Source organism: Lissotriton vulgaris, chromosome 5 (genome assembly GCF_964263255.1).
Source record: "Lissotriton vulgaris chromosome 5, aLisVul1.2, whole genome shotgun sequence".
Lineage (NCBI taxonomy): Eukaryota > Metazoa > Chordata > Amphibia > Caudata > Salamandridae > Lissotriton > Lissotriton vulgaris.
Window position 1 is genome coordinate 1,140,349,481 of NC_141693.1, and position 21,962 is coordinate 1,140,371,442.

The following is a 21,962-nucleotide window of genomic DNA, read 5'->3' on the forward strand; positions in this document are numbered from 1 at the left end:
AGGAGCCAATTACCCAAGTCGTATATAAACATAAAAAGTATCATGAAAGTACCAACTAACAATTTCTTGTACGGACTGACACAAAACAATAAATAGGATGTGGGTTTCACCTACTTTTCAATCGTTGACTTTCCTCATAAATGTAAAAAAATTGGCTATTTACATCACCAAAGAAAAAGGCAACCAAGGAAAAAAATTACAGTACAACAACGATTCCCAAAAAATAACATGGCATTTAATCTTTGAAGAGTTCTGATCATGTGCAGATGAAAACAGTCTGGACTTTTTTTACTTGAAAAAAATAATAACATGCGAATGGCCTTTCATTTTGAGAGCACACAGCTGCAAAGCCTGGCGCCTGCTCCGAGCTGGAAAGTTCTAAATATCACCGCGTCCATTGGTCTCACACGGATCATGTCATGTTTAACATCTTCAGATTGTGACTGTGATCATCCAGCTGGCACCAGAAGTTGACGCACATTCATCAGATGCACCCGGAGGCTTCTGGGTGGTGAGCGCCATAAAAAAAAAACACAAATGAAAAAAAAAACAACTACAACAATACAGTTGTGCAAAAGGGTCTCCAAAAATAAAAGGGGGCAATGCTATGCTCTATGTATTATTACACGTTTGTGGATTTCTTCAAAACATTTCTACACACTATATATAGTTTTCGTCCTTTGAGTGCTAACCACTTCGTCCTGTCAGGCGTTTCTAAGGGCACTTCCGGGCTCTCCCAGAGCAGCAGTCCATAAAGTCCTGGGCATGATGAGGAAGGGAATCCCTGGACTGCATATGGTGAAAAAATAATAAATCTGTTAAAGCCACAATTGGGTGTTTAGGGGATCATTATCTTATGCACCCAGGACCACCCCCCCCCTACTCATGTGTTTCCACGACCTAGGTATTGGGGGCGCAACATGATTTTTCCCTTTTGTGGTCCTTCTTTTGTAAGTTCGCTCCTGAAATAAAATGGAGTTGTGATTGTATATATATATATATATATATTTATATATATGTTTATGAGGCATTATCCTATAAATCTTTTAAAGTCAGCACAAGCAGGCCAGCGGGTCAGAAGAGCATAGCTCGCTTCTTCATGTCGTTGCGTCTCCATAGAGGTAACCTGTCAAATTCCTGTATCGGCATTCCAAATATCTCGTGGAAGACTTCAGGGGCGAGGTGACGCTGCAGTTGGGGAGACGAGAAAAGATGAAAAAAATCAACCAGATATCAACTGATCCCTCACAAAGTTTTATTCTTTGTCGTACAAAACAACAGAACTTAGATCAATACTTTCACCATCGCAATGAAGATTGAAGAACAGAGCATGCTATAGGGCTCTTGCAGGCTGAAACTGATTTTGGGCTGCATTTTGTCTTGTTCACATGGGATGTTACCAGGCAGTTCAGAGTGGACTTCCACTTCTGGAGCTTGGCCAAGGCTGGTATGATTAGTTAATCCTGGTATGAAGTGGCACAGTGAGTAAAAAATAATGAACTGGCATATGGCCAGTAAATGAGATGAACTCAAGAATTCTGCCAATGACATTTATGTTTTTCTCAGTGAGATGCCCTTCCTGCCGAAAGGTATGCCCAGACATGGTCTTGTGATTGCTGTAGCGCGCTTGACTCAAGCTGCACCTCAAGGATAAGCCTCAAGAAGGCTCTAACCAGTTTAGGATTCATTTTATTCAGAGGGATATGGCCGGCAGTCTACAGTTCCTACTGGAGCAGGACCAAGGCTGACGTCCGTACAATTAGTTTGTTTCTCGAGTGGCACACTGAGTAAAATATTGTACTGTAAAACAGTCTTAAGTAGTTACCAGTGGCACAGTTAATTCAAGCATTCCATACATCAAGTTTTTGTTTGGCTCAAGAAGATAAGAAAAAGATAAAATATCACCAGGACCCTTTGAAAAGCCTTTGTTGTTTATCCAAATCCTGCAAACATCAAAAGAACCCTCTTACTCAGTGTAATCAGATCATAAACTCTAAAGAGCAAAGAAGTGGGTTTCTCCACTGATGAGTTATGTCGAAGATACTGTCTCCTATAATTGCAAGCATTAGAAAGATACATCAACTGACATTTAATGTGGGACGCTGAAGGTCTCCTGAGAGGAACGGAATTAAAGGGGAAATCAATCATTTCTCTCCTGATTTCTTTAGTTGTTCTGATTTCCCCCAGACTACATCTACACCTGGCAGGTGGAGTGTCTGGCTGAACGACACCAGATCTATTGAGTTACCGTAGATTACATATTCATTCCAATAGGGCAGACAATATCTATTACCAGCCTCACCAGACTTACAGGGGACCTCGTAATCCGGCCCTTTTCAGCACATTCAGGATTTGCATCTTCAAAATTATAAATGTAAGAAAAAGTACTCCCCAGCCCCCAAATATGCAACTGATTAATCCTACAACGTGTTAAGATGCATTACTGCTCTGACCTCCATCCTCCTCCTCCCTGGGGGTGCCTTCAGGGGGTGCAAGGATTGTGCAATACCGCTGTGTGGCATAACGTCAGTGCCTCCCAACAGTATCTTTTGCCTATGCTCATATCTGTAAGAGAGTGCGGGCCCAAACACAAAATGTTCTCTCATTTGCAATGGACCATGCCCCTGTGCAAATGAAGGAACTCCCCATTGTGCAACGTGCATTGTGCCTGCACAATTCTTGTAATAAAAGAGTCAACGCAAGCATCTGTAGCTCTTTTTTTAATACCAAAGTGTCCCAGGGAACAAAAAAGCAGACACAAACTCCTATTGCTCTCCGAGGGCACTTTTTGTTATACAGCCCCTGAAGAGCACATTGTTGGGACACTGGCATAGTCGTGGTTAACCTAAGACTATTTGTGCAGGACTACAACCAGAAAAACAGCTTGTGTTATCATTTAATACACCACTTCTGAGGAGTTATGATGAACACTGGATCCTGTCATGAATGGCACATTTCTACTTACGATGAAGAAATACTCAAGACCATCCCACCCATAACTGGATACCAAAATGGTGAATGGTTTAAAGCACAAAGCCCGAGAGAAGAGGCTGAAATATATAATTATTTACACATTGGTAGAAGGAGAGAAGGAGTGTGTATAGGACATATCCATTCCAATCCCTAAAGAAAATCAACATTGTGCAAATGGTGATATTTTTCAGTGCAAGAGTAAAATAAAAACCTAGAAAGTGAAGGATGGGGAGGTTGAGAAGTAACAGAAGAACATTATTGTTCAGAGAAAGAGGAGTGACAACACGTAATAGCCGCTCAATATTAGGGGACCATACACAGCTATACAGCAGGACGTAACCCAGAGTACTGAATAAACACAAAACCAAGTGCATAAACACTTTTGGAGTATGAATCTGTTTCCCTCACAAAGTGGCACACTGTGAAGCTGCTAGGTTCTCTCACCTCAAGTCTGGTTCTGTCCACATCTCGAAGATGTTTATTGCGCCCCCTGTTGGTCACCATGAGCATCTGGTATGGATAAATCTGTCATAAATATAATCGGTAACAGTGAGACATAGATCACCAAAAAACTGCAAGTGATTACAGATACTGCATAAGGAAGCTCCCTATTATCATGTTTTGGAAAAAGTTCACAAGAAACATACCCCAATTCAGCTGACACAGCAGGCAAATATGCTATCTTTTAGAGAAACCAGAGCGACAATGGCAGCCATTATTTACAGTGGCTCCAATTTACAATCCATTTTCACATCTAGGTGCATAAATAAGTAAAATAACAAGGGCAAAATCCAGTTCTTAGTTCACAAGATCTAGAAGGGTGGACTGTTGTGGGTACACAAACCTTTCAGTTTGAGTAAACCAGCTCCTGTGAGTAGGTTTTCCATGGTGGGCACACCAGCAAACGTTTAAAACCAGTGCATTTACAATTCACAATAATAATATTTACTGCAAAGATATTAGATCTAAGGTGAATCCAAAATCTATTCACTGAAACCTTTTTGATTTAGAGTCTGGTGGAGAGTGTTCTCTCGTTGCCAATGCAATAGATGATCTTGTCCTTCAATCTCTTGTTCTACCTCCCTCATTTAGAGATGGGCGGACTGTACGTGTTCTGCCATTGGAGCTCTACTGCTGGAAAGCATCTGGGGATGGAGTAGGGGCCATCGGAGGAAGGGCGTTACACCACCCAACCTATTTAGGGGCGATGGTGTAATGTTCCTTTTTACTGTCTATCATTGCGTGGCAGCGAGGGACAGAAAAAACACACCCTGAGAGGGCGGCTAATTATGTTATGTTTTTCCTAAACATGTTCCTGCTTGGGGAGCTTTTTTTCTGAAAAGAAGAAAAAGGCACAAGTTTGGTGAACAGCCAACAAAACCAGTGGCGGCTGTCTGCCAAACGTTTTGTATCTTGAAGTAACGACAAAGACAACAATTCCTGTCAAGGTACAGAGATGGTTCCTGGGCCCCCAGTCATCTCTAAATCTGACAACAAGAGTACTGTCAAGATGACAGATGTAATGTGCTCCCTCATCCTACAGGATGATATGCAATCCATCAAACTAAAAATAAGGCGATTAGTCTAGAATTTGTGCACATAGAGACTTAACAAATCATTATCCATAAGTTCAACATTCACCATTAGTGTCACTGAAGTCACAATCTTTTTTAAACACGTAAACAGGGTGGTGAGCCATCGGGTCTATCTTAATTCCCATCTCTTCTTCATGAGGCCAACGAGGATTGCTTCCACTTTATCTGCCATATACGCCTTCCCTTTAGTATATCTCTCCTTGAAGAACATATCTGCCCAAGGTATCCTAAGAGATTATTTTATGCCCTGTGTACCCCGCATTTATCAGCCTTACAAACTTTTCTGCAAGTTCATAGCTCATTCACTATTTTCTTATAATAATACACTATGTACTAATATAAAAATATTTTTCCCATCGATTTTAACGATGAATTTTGGAAGTCCTTGGCACTCATCGTGAATTCCTGTCACACTTAAAATCACGTTGGAGTTTAAACACTGAGAATCATCTTCAACCTGATCAGGTATCATATTAACATCCCTAAAGTAACTATAGGCTCTCACAAAACGGCGTTCTTTCTGCACTTGGCACACGTTTTTATCAACTGCAGGGCAGCTCTTGGAATTTCCCACATGCAATTGGCTGCCAGAACAACGGAAAGAAAATTTCATCCTGTCAAAGTCCCACTCTTTCTATTCTTTGCACCCACATGCTTCCTAGCAATCATATTAACTGTGGAAACCACTTTTGGCACACACGTTTCAGATTACAACACCCCTTTGGTAATGTCTATGGTGACTTTAAGAGTCAAATATGTACTAACCCAAAAGTGTTCTTGGACTTTCTCTAACTATTGGTCCTTGTGAGAATCTGATCCCTAAGTAATTGCTCATAGTTTATGTGCTTCAATTCAAATGTGCAGTGAAGGAGCTTGCCTGTTTACTAGAATAACATTTTTGTATCTCCATGAATGTATTAAGCTTTCTATAATAGTGTACCTTACTTGGTTTAGTGGCATGGGGCAATACATCAATACTGCCAGGATTCGCCAACACATGAAGGTTCTTACATTTCTTTAAACCCTAACTAGCAAGCCAAAGTTTGAGTGCAATTGTCACCCTATAACACGTCAATATAAGCTAAAAACAAATTGTATCATATTTTTCATCCCATATTTAGTTACCCAGAGGGTTGCCAGAAAGAAGGAGAGGGAGTATGCTTGAAATGGAGGCACAAAATAAATACAACTTAATGGAAGTGGAATTAAACATGAGTCAGCGATAAAAAAAATTGTATTACAGTTAAAAGGGGAGTAGACAAATTAATCAAAGTACTTAAAGTTTCAGCGAATAAGATAACAGGCTCCAAATTAATCCATGTAAACATGTCACAAAAATAGAAGGTAAACAATTAGACTCTGGTGATGTATGTGGCAGAAGAAAGAAATAACCACTAGAAAATAGTGCTGTAAGGAGAAAAGTTACATATGGTTGCCCCAGCTAGACTAAAACATTCTTCACACAGAAAAATATTTAACATGTGGAGAAAACAATCTAGGAAAACTAACATTCCCACAACTGTAAATCAAATGATCGTGCAGAAGTTGCGTAAGGGAAAGCGGTGTAAGTCTGGAAATCTTTGACTTAATAGTTGTCTAAGAGCATGGTTTTCGATTTCTGAAAGTCTAAAAAAATCTTTAAAAAAAGCACAGGTGTAAACGTATGATTCATACATTTACATATGTTATTGAATCAAACTAAAAGGTTCCCAGCATTGAGCTTTAGTGCCTCTTTGCCTAAAGCGGGAATGTGCTATTCACAAAAAAAGTCAAATGTCCTGTCTGCACTCCCCTCGGTTTTCCTAACCTCATTTAGAGGGCCAGAAAGCAGTGTTCCTTATAGCAGAGTCACCGCCGGCTGCCAGTGCAGCCACGCTTTTGGCCATACCAATACTGGTGAAAATGGGATTGGAGGGGCTGCCCAATTTAGGGTGGCACTTTGAAATCATTCCCAGCTGCCTTCCCCTGACAGCCATGCTAATAATGGCGGTCCTGCACGAAAAAAAATCCTGAAATGCCCCTATTTGCTGGAGCAAAATTCTCAGTATGCTACGTTTGTGACACTTCTGAAGAAGAACCCTAGCTTTGCACGTCTATCTTCACAAAAAACACAAATGAAGGAAGGGTAGCCATGCTGGAATAGTGTGGCAGAACTGCTGTAACACATAGTTTCCCAATTCTGATCCCAACAAGTGCAGCCTATGACATTAAAGCACAACTCTTCTTTATCTTTGTCTGGACACACAGTTTGCTAGCATATGCTTGAGAAGCAGGTCACAATCCTTCATTAAAGGATGCAGCACTCCTACTACAGTGCCAGAAAAGTGTTCAATTTTTGGTGTGGCGGACTATCACTCTTGCCCTTTACACTTCATCCGAGGAAGGCACACAGGCAGGCAGTCATTGTAGCTAGCTACAGAACACTTGCCTTTGGCTCCAACATATTTGGCATTGATACACCTCTGTCCATCTTCTTCATCGGAACTTGGCCGTCAGGAAGTGACTGAGTGCAAGAAACAAACACACATTAGTGCAAGAAACAAAGTCTGCAAGAAGCGGTCAGCAAGGTCTTGAATAAAAGAGGGAAATCAGCTGAAATGCCTCTATTTACATCAAGACAAGGGTGCAGACACTATCATCCGAGCATGCACACTTTTTTAAAAACATTTTTTTTGTAGGTTAGTAATTGGTGAAAACACAAAAACAGGACATTAGCCGGAATTCCATGCAACATATACAAAATGCTTATGGATATAAAGAATAATATCCATATATTAGGGTAGGGGAGGGAATAGGGAGTAGAACTGGGCATAGCAACAAAACAATATTAATAAGCGCTTAAAGGTTGGTCAATCACATTTACTTTTACAAATTTAAACATTGCAGCAAGGCCTGACTATTGCCCAAGCATGTCCTAACAATTAGTGAAGTGCACGTGTAAAAACAAATATTCATAAGGACGAATAAAGGTAAAGCGAGTTCATGTCCTGAAATAGCAGCACCACTCTCCTTGGTTGCATTGAGTCTTGCAAGGTGCAACATTGTGTTCCATTGAGTCAGTGAGATATGATCATCTTTCTGTATCTGTTGGAAGACAATACCATTTCCCTCAGCTTTTACCGATTTATCCCATTTATATAATTCTCTGTGCCAAGTTTCACATGAATGTGAGCGGGAGGATTTCCAAGTTTTGGTCAATGAGGTGCTTCCTCAATATCGGAGCAGGGTTTATCAGCCCTAGTTGGAATTGGCTCTTGTTGGAACGTGACGTCACACCAGTAGAATGTGTTTAGAGCCACAATTTACATTAATATTATTTACTACGGAGATATTAGATCTAAGGTGAATCCAAAATCTATTTACTATGGGACAATCGCAAAACACATGTAGGAGTCCAACCCCAGGGAATTTGCACCTAGGTCAGGAAAATGCGCTCTAGGGAATCATTTTATGCAAGCACAAGGGGATCAAGGAAGTGGAATTAGCAAGATTATGTTGTATGACCTTGAATTGGACGTTTCGGGAAACTAATTTGGGGTAGGCTAATATTTGAACCCAGTAGTTGTCTGATATGGTAGTGTGCAGGTCAGTCTCCCATATCCCTTTTAGTTCGGAAAAATCAAAACCTGATATCTGAATAAGCACAACATAAAGCACAGTGACTGCTTTTCAAATAGTTTCTATTGTTAACAGAGGCTCCTGGATCCAGTGCATTGCGGGTGACTAGAGCTGTGTGGTCCAGACACTGAGTGTATTAATCACTGTGAAAAAATGTAGAAAATTCCCAGGATAGAGGAATCCTGCTGCAAGGTTTCGAACATATGGTATCCCCAATCTGTAAACAGGTCGCCGAGTGTTAAGATATCTGCCTCCCTCCATATGTGCTTATCGAGGTGAGAATGAACCCTGAAGGTGTGGGATGTGCCACACCGACAATCTGTGTGGGAATGCAGTTTGAGTGGCTTTTTTATGGAGTACTCTGCTCCAGAAGGGGTGACTCTCTAACCCCAAAAGGGGGTAACCCAGTAATCCTATGTATTTGGTGGCTAAGGCCACCCAGCAAACAGGTTCGTCCCCAAGTAGTGCCCAAAGCACCCAACCTTCCTCGGTGCCAGTGTCAACAACCAACATGCCACCAATTGTAACTGGGCTTCCAAGCAGTAATGTTCAAATGTGGGCCTGTCAATCCTCCCTCATCTATTGGACAATGGAGCCTAGTGAGAGCCAGTTCATGCTGCTAACTGGTTCCCCAAGAATTTGGAGACAGGAGACAAGGTCCTGGGCAGCTGAGCAGATGAACACAGTGAAACTGTTTAATGAAATAAAGAAACCAGTGGATGATAATCTTCTTAAAAATGGTAATTCTGCCCTTTATCGATAACGAGAGCTGTCACCAAAAACCCACTGATGCCCCCTTGTTCACCGACGATTTGTGTAAGTTGCCTTCAAATACATTTGCACCTTACTTAAACAGATGCACCTCCCAGTGTAGTGTAACTGGGGGAACAGCACAGGATCTATCACATCATAGGGGCCTTAAGAGGGAAGACACAAGATTTAATCTGTCTTAGGCATCAACGATGAATGGCACAGGGCCCTATCTAGTGAATCTGAATCATGTTTCAGTGATAGGAGCGCTTCCCTCGTGGTGCCCGGAAGCTAACCCTTTTCAAAGGTCTTCACATACAAGGAGTGCAGGCAGGGCACCAAGCTGGCCCTGTACCTCTTATAAAATTTGGACCGAAAACTGTTCGTACCAGGAACCTTAATGGGAGCCATTCCTTTGATTGCTCTGCACTGTAAGAGACTCGTCAGTAGATTCAGCTTATTCTTGGGTTAGGGTGGCCAGCGGCAGGTATTTCAAGAGGTCTGTTATCTCCAGGCTAGTAGTTTCATTGTGGGACCTGTATAATTCCGAGTGATACTCATGGAATGCTTAATTTATTTGAATTTGGGTATTGACTAGGGTCCAAAACATGCACTTGTGGGTGGCCATAATTTGGCCAATGGGGATTTTCATCCCGTAGAAGGCGAGCTAGTAGATGACCAGCTTTATTGGATTCCGAGTTCCAGCCTGCACACTATTAAAGAAAAACACATTTAAAGTCCATTTTAGAAATCTGATTATAACAGAGCCTACATTCTTTAGCTAAACCATTAACTCCCATCCTTCTGGTTTGATGTAATTACATGACCAAGTCCCTTTCCAAACCTTTCCCTATATCGGAGTATCATAGGCTTTTATGTACAGTTTTAAAAAAAGGTTCAGTTATCTCGAGTGGAACAAAAGTCTTAGGTTTAAGAACATCTCTACAGTTTACAAACATATAGTTGTACCTCTTGGAAAGTAATCATAGTCCCATTCTATTACACTAGCATGTGTTTACAAGGCTGGAGTACAACAGCTCTGTGTATCTTCATATCAAATGTGTGTGCATGTTTCCAATGGGATGTGTATTTCTTTATCTTAACCAAAAATAGAATTTCAGATTTTGGGTGCATTGGGATACCTAGACTCAATGAAATTACCCTATCGTTTGGCTAAAAAGCATTGAAGTAAAAAGATAACCTTTAAATAAATCTGTTTTACTTGGAGCTGCCTGCCCATAGCCATTCTGTGGTTTTGTCTTTCCTTGGGGTCGAGGTAAGAATCACTAGGACGTCACAATATTTTGTATAACAACGACAAGATTTTCATATATGTGTGGCTTCATGTATGAAGACTGAGGCAAGGAGTGCACTTACACAGACCTCGTCCCACTTACATGGCATCTACTCTGATATGTTAGATAAGTGGCCTGCCTCACAGATGGTGGCAAGCAAATGCGATTATCCTAGTAATTTTAGATAGTATTATCTTTTTCCTGTAGGAAAGTAAAAGAAACAAGAAAAACCTCAAACAGTGTCCAGGAGTAGTGCAACGGCAGTGAAAACTAGTTGTTGAATTTTTCCTTAAAGTAACGCCCTTTTTTTATGAAATGTCTTGGTAGTGCCAGTGAGGGGGAAGCAGCCTCACTTCTTCATGTAACATGCTGCAGTACTTTTTAAAGAGATGAAAGGCGTTGATTCATGAACAAATCTTAAGTGAAACAATCTTACCATGCTCATCTAACACACTATTCTGCATCACTGGCTCCCATTCTCCACAAATCACATTTTTGGGTAATAATTGCCCTAACAAAGTATCAACTTCAGAATACCGACTATCAAAACATGTGAAGTTAGTATATATTATTTTTAATGCCACTTCAACGTACCTTGAGTGTATATATCATTTAGTTATTAAACAACAAAATCAGTCTCTAGGCCAGATCTAAAAATTGTGTTCATCCTGTGGTACTTATACACAACTCTAGTATACAGTGTGTGGGGTCACACGAGGGACGCTCCAGCTGGGGCGATGGTCCTTTCATCATATGGTTTTGGTATGGTACTATTTCCCCACATTCATCAAGTGGCATAAGTAGGCAAAAGTTTAAAGAGGGAAGCAAAAGATGAAAGAGTGCTTTATCTAACTATACTTGCAGCAAAAGTGTGGCTGAAGCGTCGGTCACTCAGTCTTAATTTAAAATGGAGTTAAACCTTTTTTCTGTATGTACTATGCCTAAAGTTTTAAAGCAACCCCACACCTGAAAATCATTTTACGAATGGACTATGGAACTTCAAAACGTTGTCAAGTGTTGTTTTATTGAAGATTATGCTTAAGGCATCAGTGACCAGGCCTTGTGAAGTTCAAGGTGGCAGCATACTTTAGAAGAGAAACAGTAATTATTAAATGTACTGGTCAGGGACACGCTACAAATCACTTATTTCAGATTCTAGTAGTGCTTGTACGCGGTTAGTGAAACACAAACCAGCTGTGAAAAAATGCAGCTGGTAATTAAACTATTGTTGGGACACTGAATTGGTGTAAAAGAATCTTTGGTCTCAGTTAAGTAACATCTGTCAGGGATGTCCACTTAGCTTTGAGTTTTTGGTGAATCACAACCACTCGATGAGTTTACAAATAATGCAGGGATTTAGGACTTGTCTGATTGTTATAATGAAGTTCTAGAAGGTGACATTTCTGGACGGTGAAATACTGGAACGATTAATCAGGAAAAAATATAAACACAACTCACCTGAAAATCTGGAGAAAAAAGCAAACAAAAAAACCAATTAGATTGCAAAGTAGTGAAAGTTCACAGAAATAACAGTGTTCAAGAAACCGGCCAATATTTTGGTTATCATTTTAGGTAATTATTCGCAGTTGGATTAATACTCTATAAGACAGAAAAAAGGGTGAGGGGCTCCTCGGTTCATTAGTAAGCAAATGAAAGGCTGAAAGTGTATATCACCATAGGCACCAACAAAGTGAGAGCACTGGAAATCCTAGCTGCTCACTGGCGTTACTACACTAGATACCTACGTTTGAGAAATAATCAAACGATTATTCTGTGACCAATCAATGTGAAGTAGGTTAAGCTATCCAAGACCATGCCAGTCAAAGCACAAGTTGGTATTGTATTACATAGGTACAGATTCAATGATTCAAATAAAAAAAAATGCAGAGTGTTACATACTCACTGCAGTACCAAAACTAGCATTTGCAATGCAATAGGTCTTGTATTTGCAAGAGTTGAAGCTATTGGCATTGTAAAGGACACCTTTAATTTGCACATAAATAAAAGGCATTGTCATTTACAATGCCAATAGCTCAAACTCTTGTAAATGCAAGATCAACTCCATTTCAAAGAAGCAGCCGCCATTTTCTCGGGCTGCTTGGAAAGTGAAAGCACACATGGCGCACTGAATGTTGCATGAAAGCATGCCGTGCCTGTAGTAAGAGAAACTCATTAAAGAAAATAGTTCTTACAGACTAAAATAAACATACTGTGTAAAAACAGAAGAAAAAGGGCCTATACGCATGGAAGGTTACAAATGATGACAGGGTGTCACTAAGGACGGACTAACAAGTCTATTAATAAATCAGAAGCCAGCCTTTATGAAGGACAATGATACAAGCCAATGACAAATATGGGTGGTGATTGGGCGGGGCTTCAAGTCTATAAACTCGAATACAGCATGCCTTACAAAGCAACACATGCACTGCCCAGGCACGACCTAAACAGCACATATTTAGTTCCAATGTGGAAATGAAACTGCCACAAGTGTAGGAACAGTGATGATTTAGGTATTAGTGTACACTTCTCCCTTTATTTATTACAGCAGTTTCATATTCTTTTCAATGCAACTAATATGCTGTTATCACTGAATTACTCCTTTTGATCAGGCATTCACTTTTCACCACAGAGCCTGGTGTTTCAATGACTGAGAAGCATGTGCAGGATATTGAGGGAAACAGGAAGTAAACCCGTGGATCAAACACAGGACAGATGAGAGCTGAGGAGTCTCAGAGGAGTTAGAACTTCGTTAATGGCCTTCGCAACACACTGGCACTCTTAGAATGTTAAAGTACTGATTACAAATGTTATTTGATTAACTACCCATTTAAACATGTCATATCATTTCAATGTTTAACCCATTAACACTGCCCCATGTACTGTGACCGCCCTTCATGGGAGAAACACATCTCACATATAAACTTCCTGCCTGAATCACAGAGGTTAAAGCTGAAAGCAGAGGGAGAAAATGTACATCTGATTTGTGAATTACAGTCACTTGGGACGGATATGATACATTAGAAGAAAGACTTCAGTGGCCTGAAAATGCTGACTATTTAAACATTTCATATTTAGCATTTCACATCAATAAGTGTGCTTGCCCACGGCCGCTGGTTAATCCCTATCTAAGCATACAAAAAAGATCTCAATTCATCCCCTTTTTAGGAGCTTTTCTATTACGATTTTGAGGTAATGGAGGGTATCTATTATGCGGGCACATTCAAACACTTAAGTTCCACCCTGTGACAGCTGCCATTGGGCAAGGCAAGGGGCCTTAGCCTTTGCCACTGACTCACACCTTTTCAAGCCCATTCGCTACCTGCAAGAGAGACGAAGGAGAACAGTAAAGTGACAGCGACATTCCCTTCTTGGGATTTTATTTTACATTTTAGAAGGGAGTACGCTTTCAGCCATTTAATGTTTCCTCTTTACAAGGCTCGATGGCTCAACCCCAGCCAGACCGGTAAGGCAATGGGCTCCTGTCTCAGAGTTATGAAGTCAGACTGGCAAGGAATAGTTTGACCTGGTCAATACTCATTTATTTAATTTTCTTTTGAGAGCTGACTAAGCATGTTACTTTCGCGTTCTTTCCAGTTCCAGTTTCCTACAAATGATGCTTATCTCCTCTGAGATCCTAGGAGCAGCTTGTGCTTGCCTTTCCCTTTTTACCAGGAAGTCCTTGATGAAAATGATCAGATCCATGCCAGTTGCAAATTCTCATTTTAATTCAGTTAAAATAATTCAAGCCCAGTATCAGGAGCAGTAAGCACCCAAATATGGACAAACATTGTATTGCCTCCCAGCAGCACACTTACCCCGGACACCGCTGACATCGCCGTAACTGTTATACTGAGCAAAGTCTGTAGACACACCCTGTATCAAAGAGGGAAAAGAAACAGCAAGTTCAGGAAACAGTGAACATACTGTGAAGAACGACACTAACAAAGTTGAAGGTACACTAGAGGTGAGGCACCCTGTTGCAAAATCAGAGCATGCACAGCAGGCCAGTGCCTCTGAAAGGCTGGTAGATATGGGCCAGAATCAATGACATGCCATGTTGCCTGCTCAGTTGTGTGGCCCTTTGGAAAGATTGGACAAAGTCCTATGTATGAGATTTTAAGAAGAGTAAACCATTGAGGGGTTTTACGGAGGAACAAATTAAGTATCAAAAGAACATTGTTATGGCACGTTATGTGTATTGGTAAAACTTACTTGTACCTGTGAGGGTATACTGGTGCTGAACAGGTTTGTGTGCCTAGCCTGCCTATGGTACATAGGTTAATTGAAAAGGCCAGGTCTTCAGCTTATTGTGGTATTTAAGAAGAGTGGAGGAGGCTCTGATGTGGAGTGGGAGCTTCTTTCATGCTCTAGGAGCGATGTGAGAGCATGCCCATCCTCCAGATCTGTTTCGGAGTCTACGTGGGATGTGTGCGAGTAGGAGCCCTGTGGAGCAAAGGTTTCTGGGAGATTGGAGGAAGGAGATGCAACTGTTCAGGCAGATGAAGCCTGAGTTGTGTGGTGCCTTGAATGTGTGCACGAGGAATTTGAATTGAGACAGTTTGTGCACTGGGAGACAGTATAGTTTCCTAGGGTGTGGTGTGATGTGAGGTCTGTGTGGAAGATTCAGGATGATTCTGGCTGCCAAGTTCTAGATGGTCTGTAATTGTCTAGTGAGTGGCTTGGTGATCGCGGTGTGGAGGGTGTTCCCGTAGTCCAACTTTCTGGTGACTAGGGCGTGACTGACAGTTTTTCTAGCATTGCTTGGGAGCCATTTGAAGACCTTCCTCAGCATATTCAGGGTGTGGAAGCAGGATGCAGTGATCGCGAATACTTGTGCAATCATGTCCAGTTTGCTGTCAATTATTATTTCAAGGTTCCCTGGTATAGGTTCTGGGTGTAGGTGTTGGTCGGAGTACGGCCAGCTACCAGTTGGAGTCCAATGGGGAGGAGTACTCGCCGAAGATCATTACTTCTCTCTAAGTTGAGTTAAGTTAAGTTAAGTAAGTTGAGTAAGTTAAGTTGAGTTGAGTTTGAGACAGTGGCTTCCATCCAGTTAGTGACTTCGGCCACGCAGGCAGTGAACTTGTTTCTTGTGCTGGGGGTCTTGTCTGAGAGGGAGAGTATAAGTCACATATTGTATATTTAGGAGATGATGTTGATGTCCTTTGGCCAGAGGGATCAAGTATGCTTTAAAGAGGGTGAGGCAAGTTTGCAGGCTTTTAAGGAATAAGGTGTCAGGCTGACAGCTTCTGTTCTATCCATTAGGAAGGAGCAGATCCACCAGAGACCAGGCCTTTGAATGCCAATCCCATGGAGGTGACTGATGAGGATAGGACATTAGTCAATGTCAAATGCTACAGAGAGGTCCTAGAGAATGAGGAGGCTTTAGAGATTTCCCATCTCAGACTCATGGGATGCCTGGTCCAGGTTCAAAAAGATATGGTCCCCAACAATACCCTCCTGCCACAAGAGGGTGGCACTGTTGAAAGTAGCAGGAGGGTCTGTGAAATCTTTGATGATATCAAAGAGCATTCAGAGTGGAGCAACATTGTTGATACTGACCAAAGTCCTGTTCCATTACGATGCACACAAAAGTCCAAACAACGAAACTGGGAGGTGTTGTGTCTTCCTCGTAATAACGACAGACTACTTCTTTATGTATCTAAGAGCTTTATTCAACAGGTGCTCTCAGGTCCCCGTCCCTACTCTAACTGACTAGCCCATCCCCAGGATCCTCCTCTTCCCCCAGCCCACCAACTCCGCCCACCCAGCTACTAGAACGTTTCCAATACCACATCTCTCCCTTTCTTGCCAAAACGGAATAACAAGTTAATTCACAGTTCCTCAATTAGTCGTTTAGGCCGATGAACAGCTCGTCGGGGCCGTTGGGAGCCTCCTCCACCGGCAATCTCATTCTCAGCCTGGGTGTCCGTATGAATAGGGTTAATGTTCAGAACAGAACTCTCACTGCATTCACCATTGGATGGCTCAACTGTTGTAGCGAGGGCGTCTCTCAGGACTGGGGCACACTCAAATGCATGCAACATGCTGTTGGGGATTCTCTGACCGGCAGGTGCTGTGGTCCCTAGGGTGCCCTTCTGACATGTGGTAGTCAAAGGATCGTCCCAGAATCGACAGTCTGTCTCCGCTGATTGTTCTTGCTTTATCACCACAGGGTAATCTGTTTCTGGTTGTTGCTCTTGCTTTATCACCACAGTGTCCCCTGCCGGCCGGGAGGAGTGTCTCATCTTCCGGCGGTGATCGACACGCAATTTCATTTCTTCAGTCTTGGCCTTCTGGGCAGTGCTGACTTCGGAAACACAGCCAGTCGTTGACACATGGCTCAGTGCGCCTTCCCTTGTGGACATTCTTGTCGGGAGGGGTCGACTCAACAGCAATGTTGCTGGGCACTTGCCCGTGGTGACATGGGGAGTGTTTTGGTAGACTCTTACTACTTCATCAAGGGTCGCCTGAAAGTCCTTCCGGTTCAGAGCGGTTTGTTGAAACGTTTTCCGAAGGATAGCCATGAACCGATCACTAGTGCCATTACCTGGTGGCCACAGCGAGGTGATCTTTTGATGGTGAATGTTGAGCTGCTTTGTAAATCCTCGAACTCTGAACTAGTGAATGGGGAACCATTTTCTGTTTTCAGCCCTTTGGGAGCACCCATGCATCAAAGACTTCGTCAAGCATTGCTATAATGTTGAGCACACTCGGGGAGGAGGCAAGCTGAGGAACTGGGAATCTGGAAAGTTCGTCCATCACCACGAGGACATTCTGGCCCGAAGATAACGGGCCATGAAAGTCTATGACTAGTTCTTGCCACACTTCTTGAGTTAGTCCAGTCTTTGGCAGAGGCTGGTGTGGACCCCCAACGTTGACTACTTTGCATTGATGGCAATCCTGCGGCGCTAGTTCAACCATGTTATCGAGTGAGGGAAACCAGACCCATTCTCTCACAGTTCTCTTGGTGGCCCCCACACTACGATGACTGGTGTGTGCTAAATTGATGATTCTCTGACGTAATTTACTGGGAATGATAATCCTTTGGTTCCTTAACAGAAGCCCATCAGGGGTGACAGACAATTCCCTCCGAATGTTTTGGAACACCTGCAGTTCCTGCTGAAGTTGTGGATCATTCTCCCCTTCTTTGTTAACCGGTTGTTTCGTAGACAGTATATGATTTTTTTGAAAACCGCATCATCTCTGGAGGCTTGCCGAACATCCTCCAGGGGAACTGCCCGTGACATGACTTGATCTGCCACACGATTATAGCATTTTACTGCTTCTACAAAATCAGTGGAAGGAGATGAAAGCAGAGAGCATGGCACATGATCGCCAATGTCGGCTGACTCCCGGGGTTGAAGGGTAGTTGCATAAAAGCCATCGGCCATAACCACCTTGTCACTGGCACCCTTTGTTGTAGCCTCAGACAGAATGTGCCCAGAGAACTTGAGGGTGGAACAATGAAACTCACATTTCTCTTTCTTTAGCGTTAAGTTAGCTTCCACCAGAGCGTGACATACTCTATCCAGTGCCTTGTCATGTTCTTGTGTGCTGGACCCATATATTAGTATGCTATCTTTGTGGTTCAGAGTATTGGGTATATGCTGAATGACTTTGCTAATTGCTTCCTGCAGTATTTCTGCTGCTGCAGGGATGCTTTCACTCAATTGTTTGTAACGGAATAGTCCCATGTGTGTGACAAATGTTGTGATGTATCGCGACTTGTCGTGTATTGTTAGCAGGGAATACCCACGGTTGAGGTCAAGTCTGGAAAACACTTTAGCATTATTTAGTGTCCATCTCATGTCACTCAGATGGGGCCCTACAGGGTGCTCCTCGCCAAGGGCCATGCCGGGCGCTCTCATATCCACACACAGGTGTACTCTTGTGGGCGTCCCTTTCCTGGGGACGATAAGAACTGGTGACACCCAGGGGACAGGACCACATGCTCGCTCAATAATGTCATCTTTCAATAGTTCTTGTATCTCCTTTTGGACAGCTTGTTGGAGATGCCCGGGCACCCTTCGGGGTTGTTGAGCCACAGGGCGGATTTGTTCATCTATGCGAAGTTTAATCTGAAACTGGTTCATCCTTCCCAGACCCGATAATAGCTTTGGGAATTGGCGCACTATGCCTGGGTCATCACCACCTCTATACAGAATTTCTACCAGCCGAAGGCGCTCGGCAGTATGCAGGCTGAGGAGACAGCCCGCCTCTGGACCCTCGATAACATGAATGACAGCTGGTATTGACATTGCTTTGTATTGAAGTGTCGTGGAAAAGTTTCCAAGACAGGTAAGCAGCTCTTTGGCCATCCACGTGTACACCCGGACGTAAGCGGGGCTTAACTGCGGTGATGCTTTCATTTTTTTGTATTCATTCACCAATATATAGTTTAATGACGCTCCGCTATCTAACACAAATTTGGCGGCGTGACTCCCTACCCAGATGTCAAGGCGGGGATACTTCTTTAACTGATCTCAGTCGGTCATCATGCTCACGTATTCATCCGTGTATTCAGGTTCTCTGGATCCTGACCGGGACTCTCGTGACGACGGTCTGCGGGTCCACTGAGATCGTCTCGACTCCCTGCTGGAGTTTGATGATCCGGACAAGGATTTGGTGCAATCTTGCACTGCTCGCGCATGATGACGTCGAGCGCCCGGCCGGGATGCTCGTGCGGCGTTACCTTCCTGTTCACGTCGGTGATCTCCACACATAGCTTCAAAATGATTCTGGCGCCCGCACTTCCGACACTGCTGGCCCATCGCCGGGCAGGCATCTGTATGTGGAAAGTCATAGCCACATCTATAGCATTTCTTGGCACGATCCAGCCTTTGATCATGCCAACTGATTTCATGACGCCAGCGTCTGGCTGGTTGGCGCCACGAGGATGGCCTGGTTCTTCTGGGCCTTTTGCTGGAACACCGGCGGGATCGGACATTCTGAACCCGGTTGGCCTGTTCTCTTTCTCCTACACGCCCTGACTCCATTTTCTTGGCGTGCTCCTCGGCCTGATCGTGCACTCTTGTCATCTATTCGATTTCGTCAAGATTGTTACTTTTCTTTAGCAGCTTTTGTCTAAGTGCTTCTGACTGACACCCGTCAATGATTCGAAGCCGTATGGCATCTTCAGTGGAAAATGTGTCAAAGTCACAGTATCGGTATAACCAACGAAGTCATGTTATGTACGTGCTCATCAGCTCTTCTGGGTCCTGATGAGCCTGGTGAAACATATATCTCTCGTAATCAACATTAGGCTTGTGCAGGAACTTTTTGTTTAGGGCCTCACGAACCTTGACATACGTCCCGGTTTCAGCCGGGGGCAGTTCTTTTATCACTTTGCTAATGTCTTTTCCAACTAAGTTACGCAATGCAATCAACTGATCTTCATCCACCGTCACCTTGGACCCTTTGATGTAGTCCTCGAAGTCTTCAACCCACTCCTGCCACCGTGGACCCATGCTTCCACCAGCTATCAGAGTCAATGGCTCTGGGGGCCTCAGGTGGGTCATGCCCACCAGGATTGGCTTGGCTTCTCTTTGTGGTGAGTTGTGCGTTGACATGATGAATGATTTATCTAATTTTCCTGTTTCCTGTAACACTCTATCTCTCTTGACCAAATGTGGTCATTTGGATTGCGTTGTGCTTGTTCAAGAACTCTGTCGCTGCCTCTGGGCAGTCGTGTGATTCACTATTCACAGTTTCAAGTGATGCCCTTATTCACGCTGAGCAATCATCTCATGTTATTCATGTTTTCATCAGTTCATTACCGTGTGGCTTGGAATGTCTCTGGCTTGTCTTCATGCAACAGGGTCACCTCATTCATGTGACTTGTCGGTACACTGTACTCGTGACACTTTATGTCTGCAATTCTGTGCAACACTACGAACACTCGTGTCCTTCTTTGTCTTGCCTCTCGGGGTGATGCGCTCTTGGTACAGTCCGTTATTCGATCATTATTGTGCTCGAATTTCTTTAACTGAATGGCGCGCACTGATGCCTGACTCCAAGAAGGCCGCTTCACTATTGACCAGGGGGGTCCTTCCCGTCTTGCCTGACTTCAAAATGGCTGCATGACTGACAGTTTTCACTCTGCGATGCCCGATGACATGCACTCTTCACTCGCACGATGCATTGAAACAGGGACTCACCGATCGCCACCACACTGTTGGCACAACGATCTCTCCAAACGTCTGCTTGTCTCTCGCCGGCCACTCCGCTTCACGAGGTACGCTTGGGCCGCAATTCAAACTTCGGCTTTTCGCGCGCATGCCACTTTGCACGCTTTTGGGGTGAGGTTCTCTCGTGGCGGGCTATCTCATCTGTTTAGTACTTTTCCACGCATTCATCCTGATCTCACACTTCTTACGATTTCGTGGCACAGTGGTACTGGGTGACTTCAGAGCTTGTCAGTAGGCCTCACACCATGCCGGGCCTCTTAGCTTCTCACCGCTTCAGGCGCGGACCGGCGCCAAATTCCAAACTTCACCAATGCTCGACTGCGCTTCTTCGCTGGGGGCTCTACGCGATCTCCCGATCACGGAACAGATACGAACTGCTGGCCTCTCTTCTCTGGGCGACAATTCTTCTTGGGGCACTTGCGTCGCAGCAGCGACTTCCTTCCCAATTTCTAGGAACGGGACCGAATGTCATTTGCGGGTTCAGGGACAGCAAGCTGTGCATCCCACCCTCGTCGCCAGTTGTCGTGTCTTCCTCGTAAAAACGACAGACTACTTCTTTATGTATCTAAGAGCTTTTTAATCTCTAGTTCTTTCTGGTGGGCCTTTTTCTTTTTCTTGTGTCTGTTTTTCCTTGTTATGTTGTTTTACACTGAGCTGCCTGTGGAAAGCGCCGGGACACTCTTTTAGAGTAGCCGTGCGCTATACAAACTTACTATAACATAACATAACATAACATTCAACAGGTGCTCTCAGGTCCCCGTCCCTACTTTAACTGACTAGCCCATCCCCTGGATCCTCCTCTCCCCCCAGCCCACTAACTCCGCCCACCCAGCTACTAGAACATTTACAATACCACAGGAGGTACAGAAGGAGGCTCGGAGGGTGATTGATTGACAATATCTCCATGACACAAACTCTGCTAAAGTCATTATAAATAAAGATATTCAGGTGGAGAAATTCAAATTTCGTGGAAGTGCATAAAGGTGTTGATAACAGATGTTGCATGCTTCCAGCGGATTTACAGCATGGTGTGAAACTAGTAAATCAGAACTAAAGATGTCTATTGAGATTATTTCCTTCTGCATATTGAGTGTACTATCATGGCCAGATTCCCTTCTGCATGAGGACAAGGGCGACAGCCGATTGCTTCAGAGTAAGGTTCAGCCTTATTACTGATTTCTCTGCTCCATGAGCATTCACATACCTCAACATATGTAGACCTCACACTTTTCAGGAAGAAATTAACATTTTCAGTGGTCATCTACTCTCATGTCGTTCCCTGAATGTGGAGGTGCTCTTCATGGTGTGAAGATTACTTCAGGTTTGGCCATTTCCTTTCACACGAGGACGGACAGACCAATGTTTTACTGAATATATTTTTTTCAATCTGCTTTTAGTGTTTTTCACCTGTCTTTTCCATTTTAATTGTCTGCTGAGGATTCTATGTCAATTTTGTTTTTATAAATCCACACAAGGCTCACTATTTGTAATCAAACGTTTCCGTTTTAACCCCTTCCATGCTCATGACGAGCTCAGCTCGT

General features: G+C 43.3%; 1 protein-coding gene across 17 annotated transcripts in view; it reads right to left on the reverse strand.

The window, feature by feature from the left end:
• Positions 1-213: 213 nt before the first annotated feature.
• The window catches only part of ABLIM1 (actin binding LIM protein 1), an 899,845-nt gene continuing 878,096 nt past the window's right edge, over positions 214-21,962 (reverse strand). For 4 of the 17 annotated variants that reach the window (XM_086922881.1, XM_086922883.1, XM_086922885.1 and 1 more), the window contains one exon: positions 12,252-14,104. In XM_086922881.1, coding sequence (XP_086779007.1) covers positions 13,985-14,104 — 120 coding nt within the window. In that variant the 3' untranslated portion in view covers positions 12,252-13,984. Of the gene's footprint in view, positions 1,189-3,417; positions 3,499-6,996; positions 14,105-21,962 lie in introns of those variants that run through there. The other 13 variants (XM_086922888.1, XM_086922884.1, XM_086922893.1 and 10 more) reach the window with 6 other exon arrangements.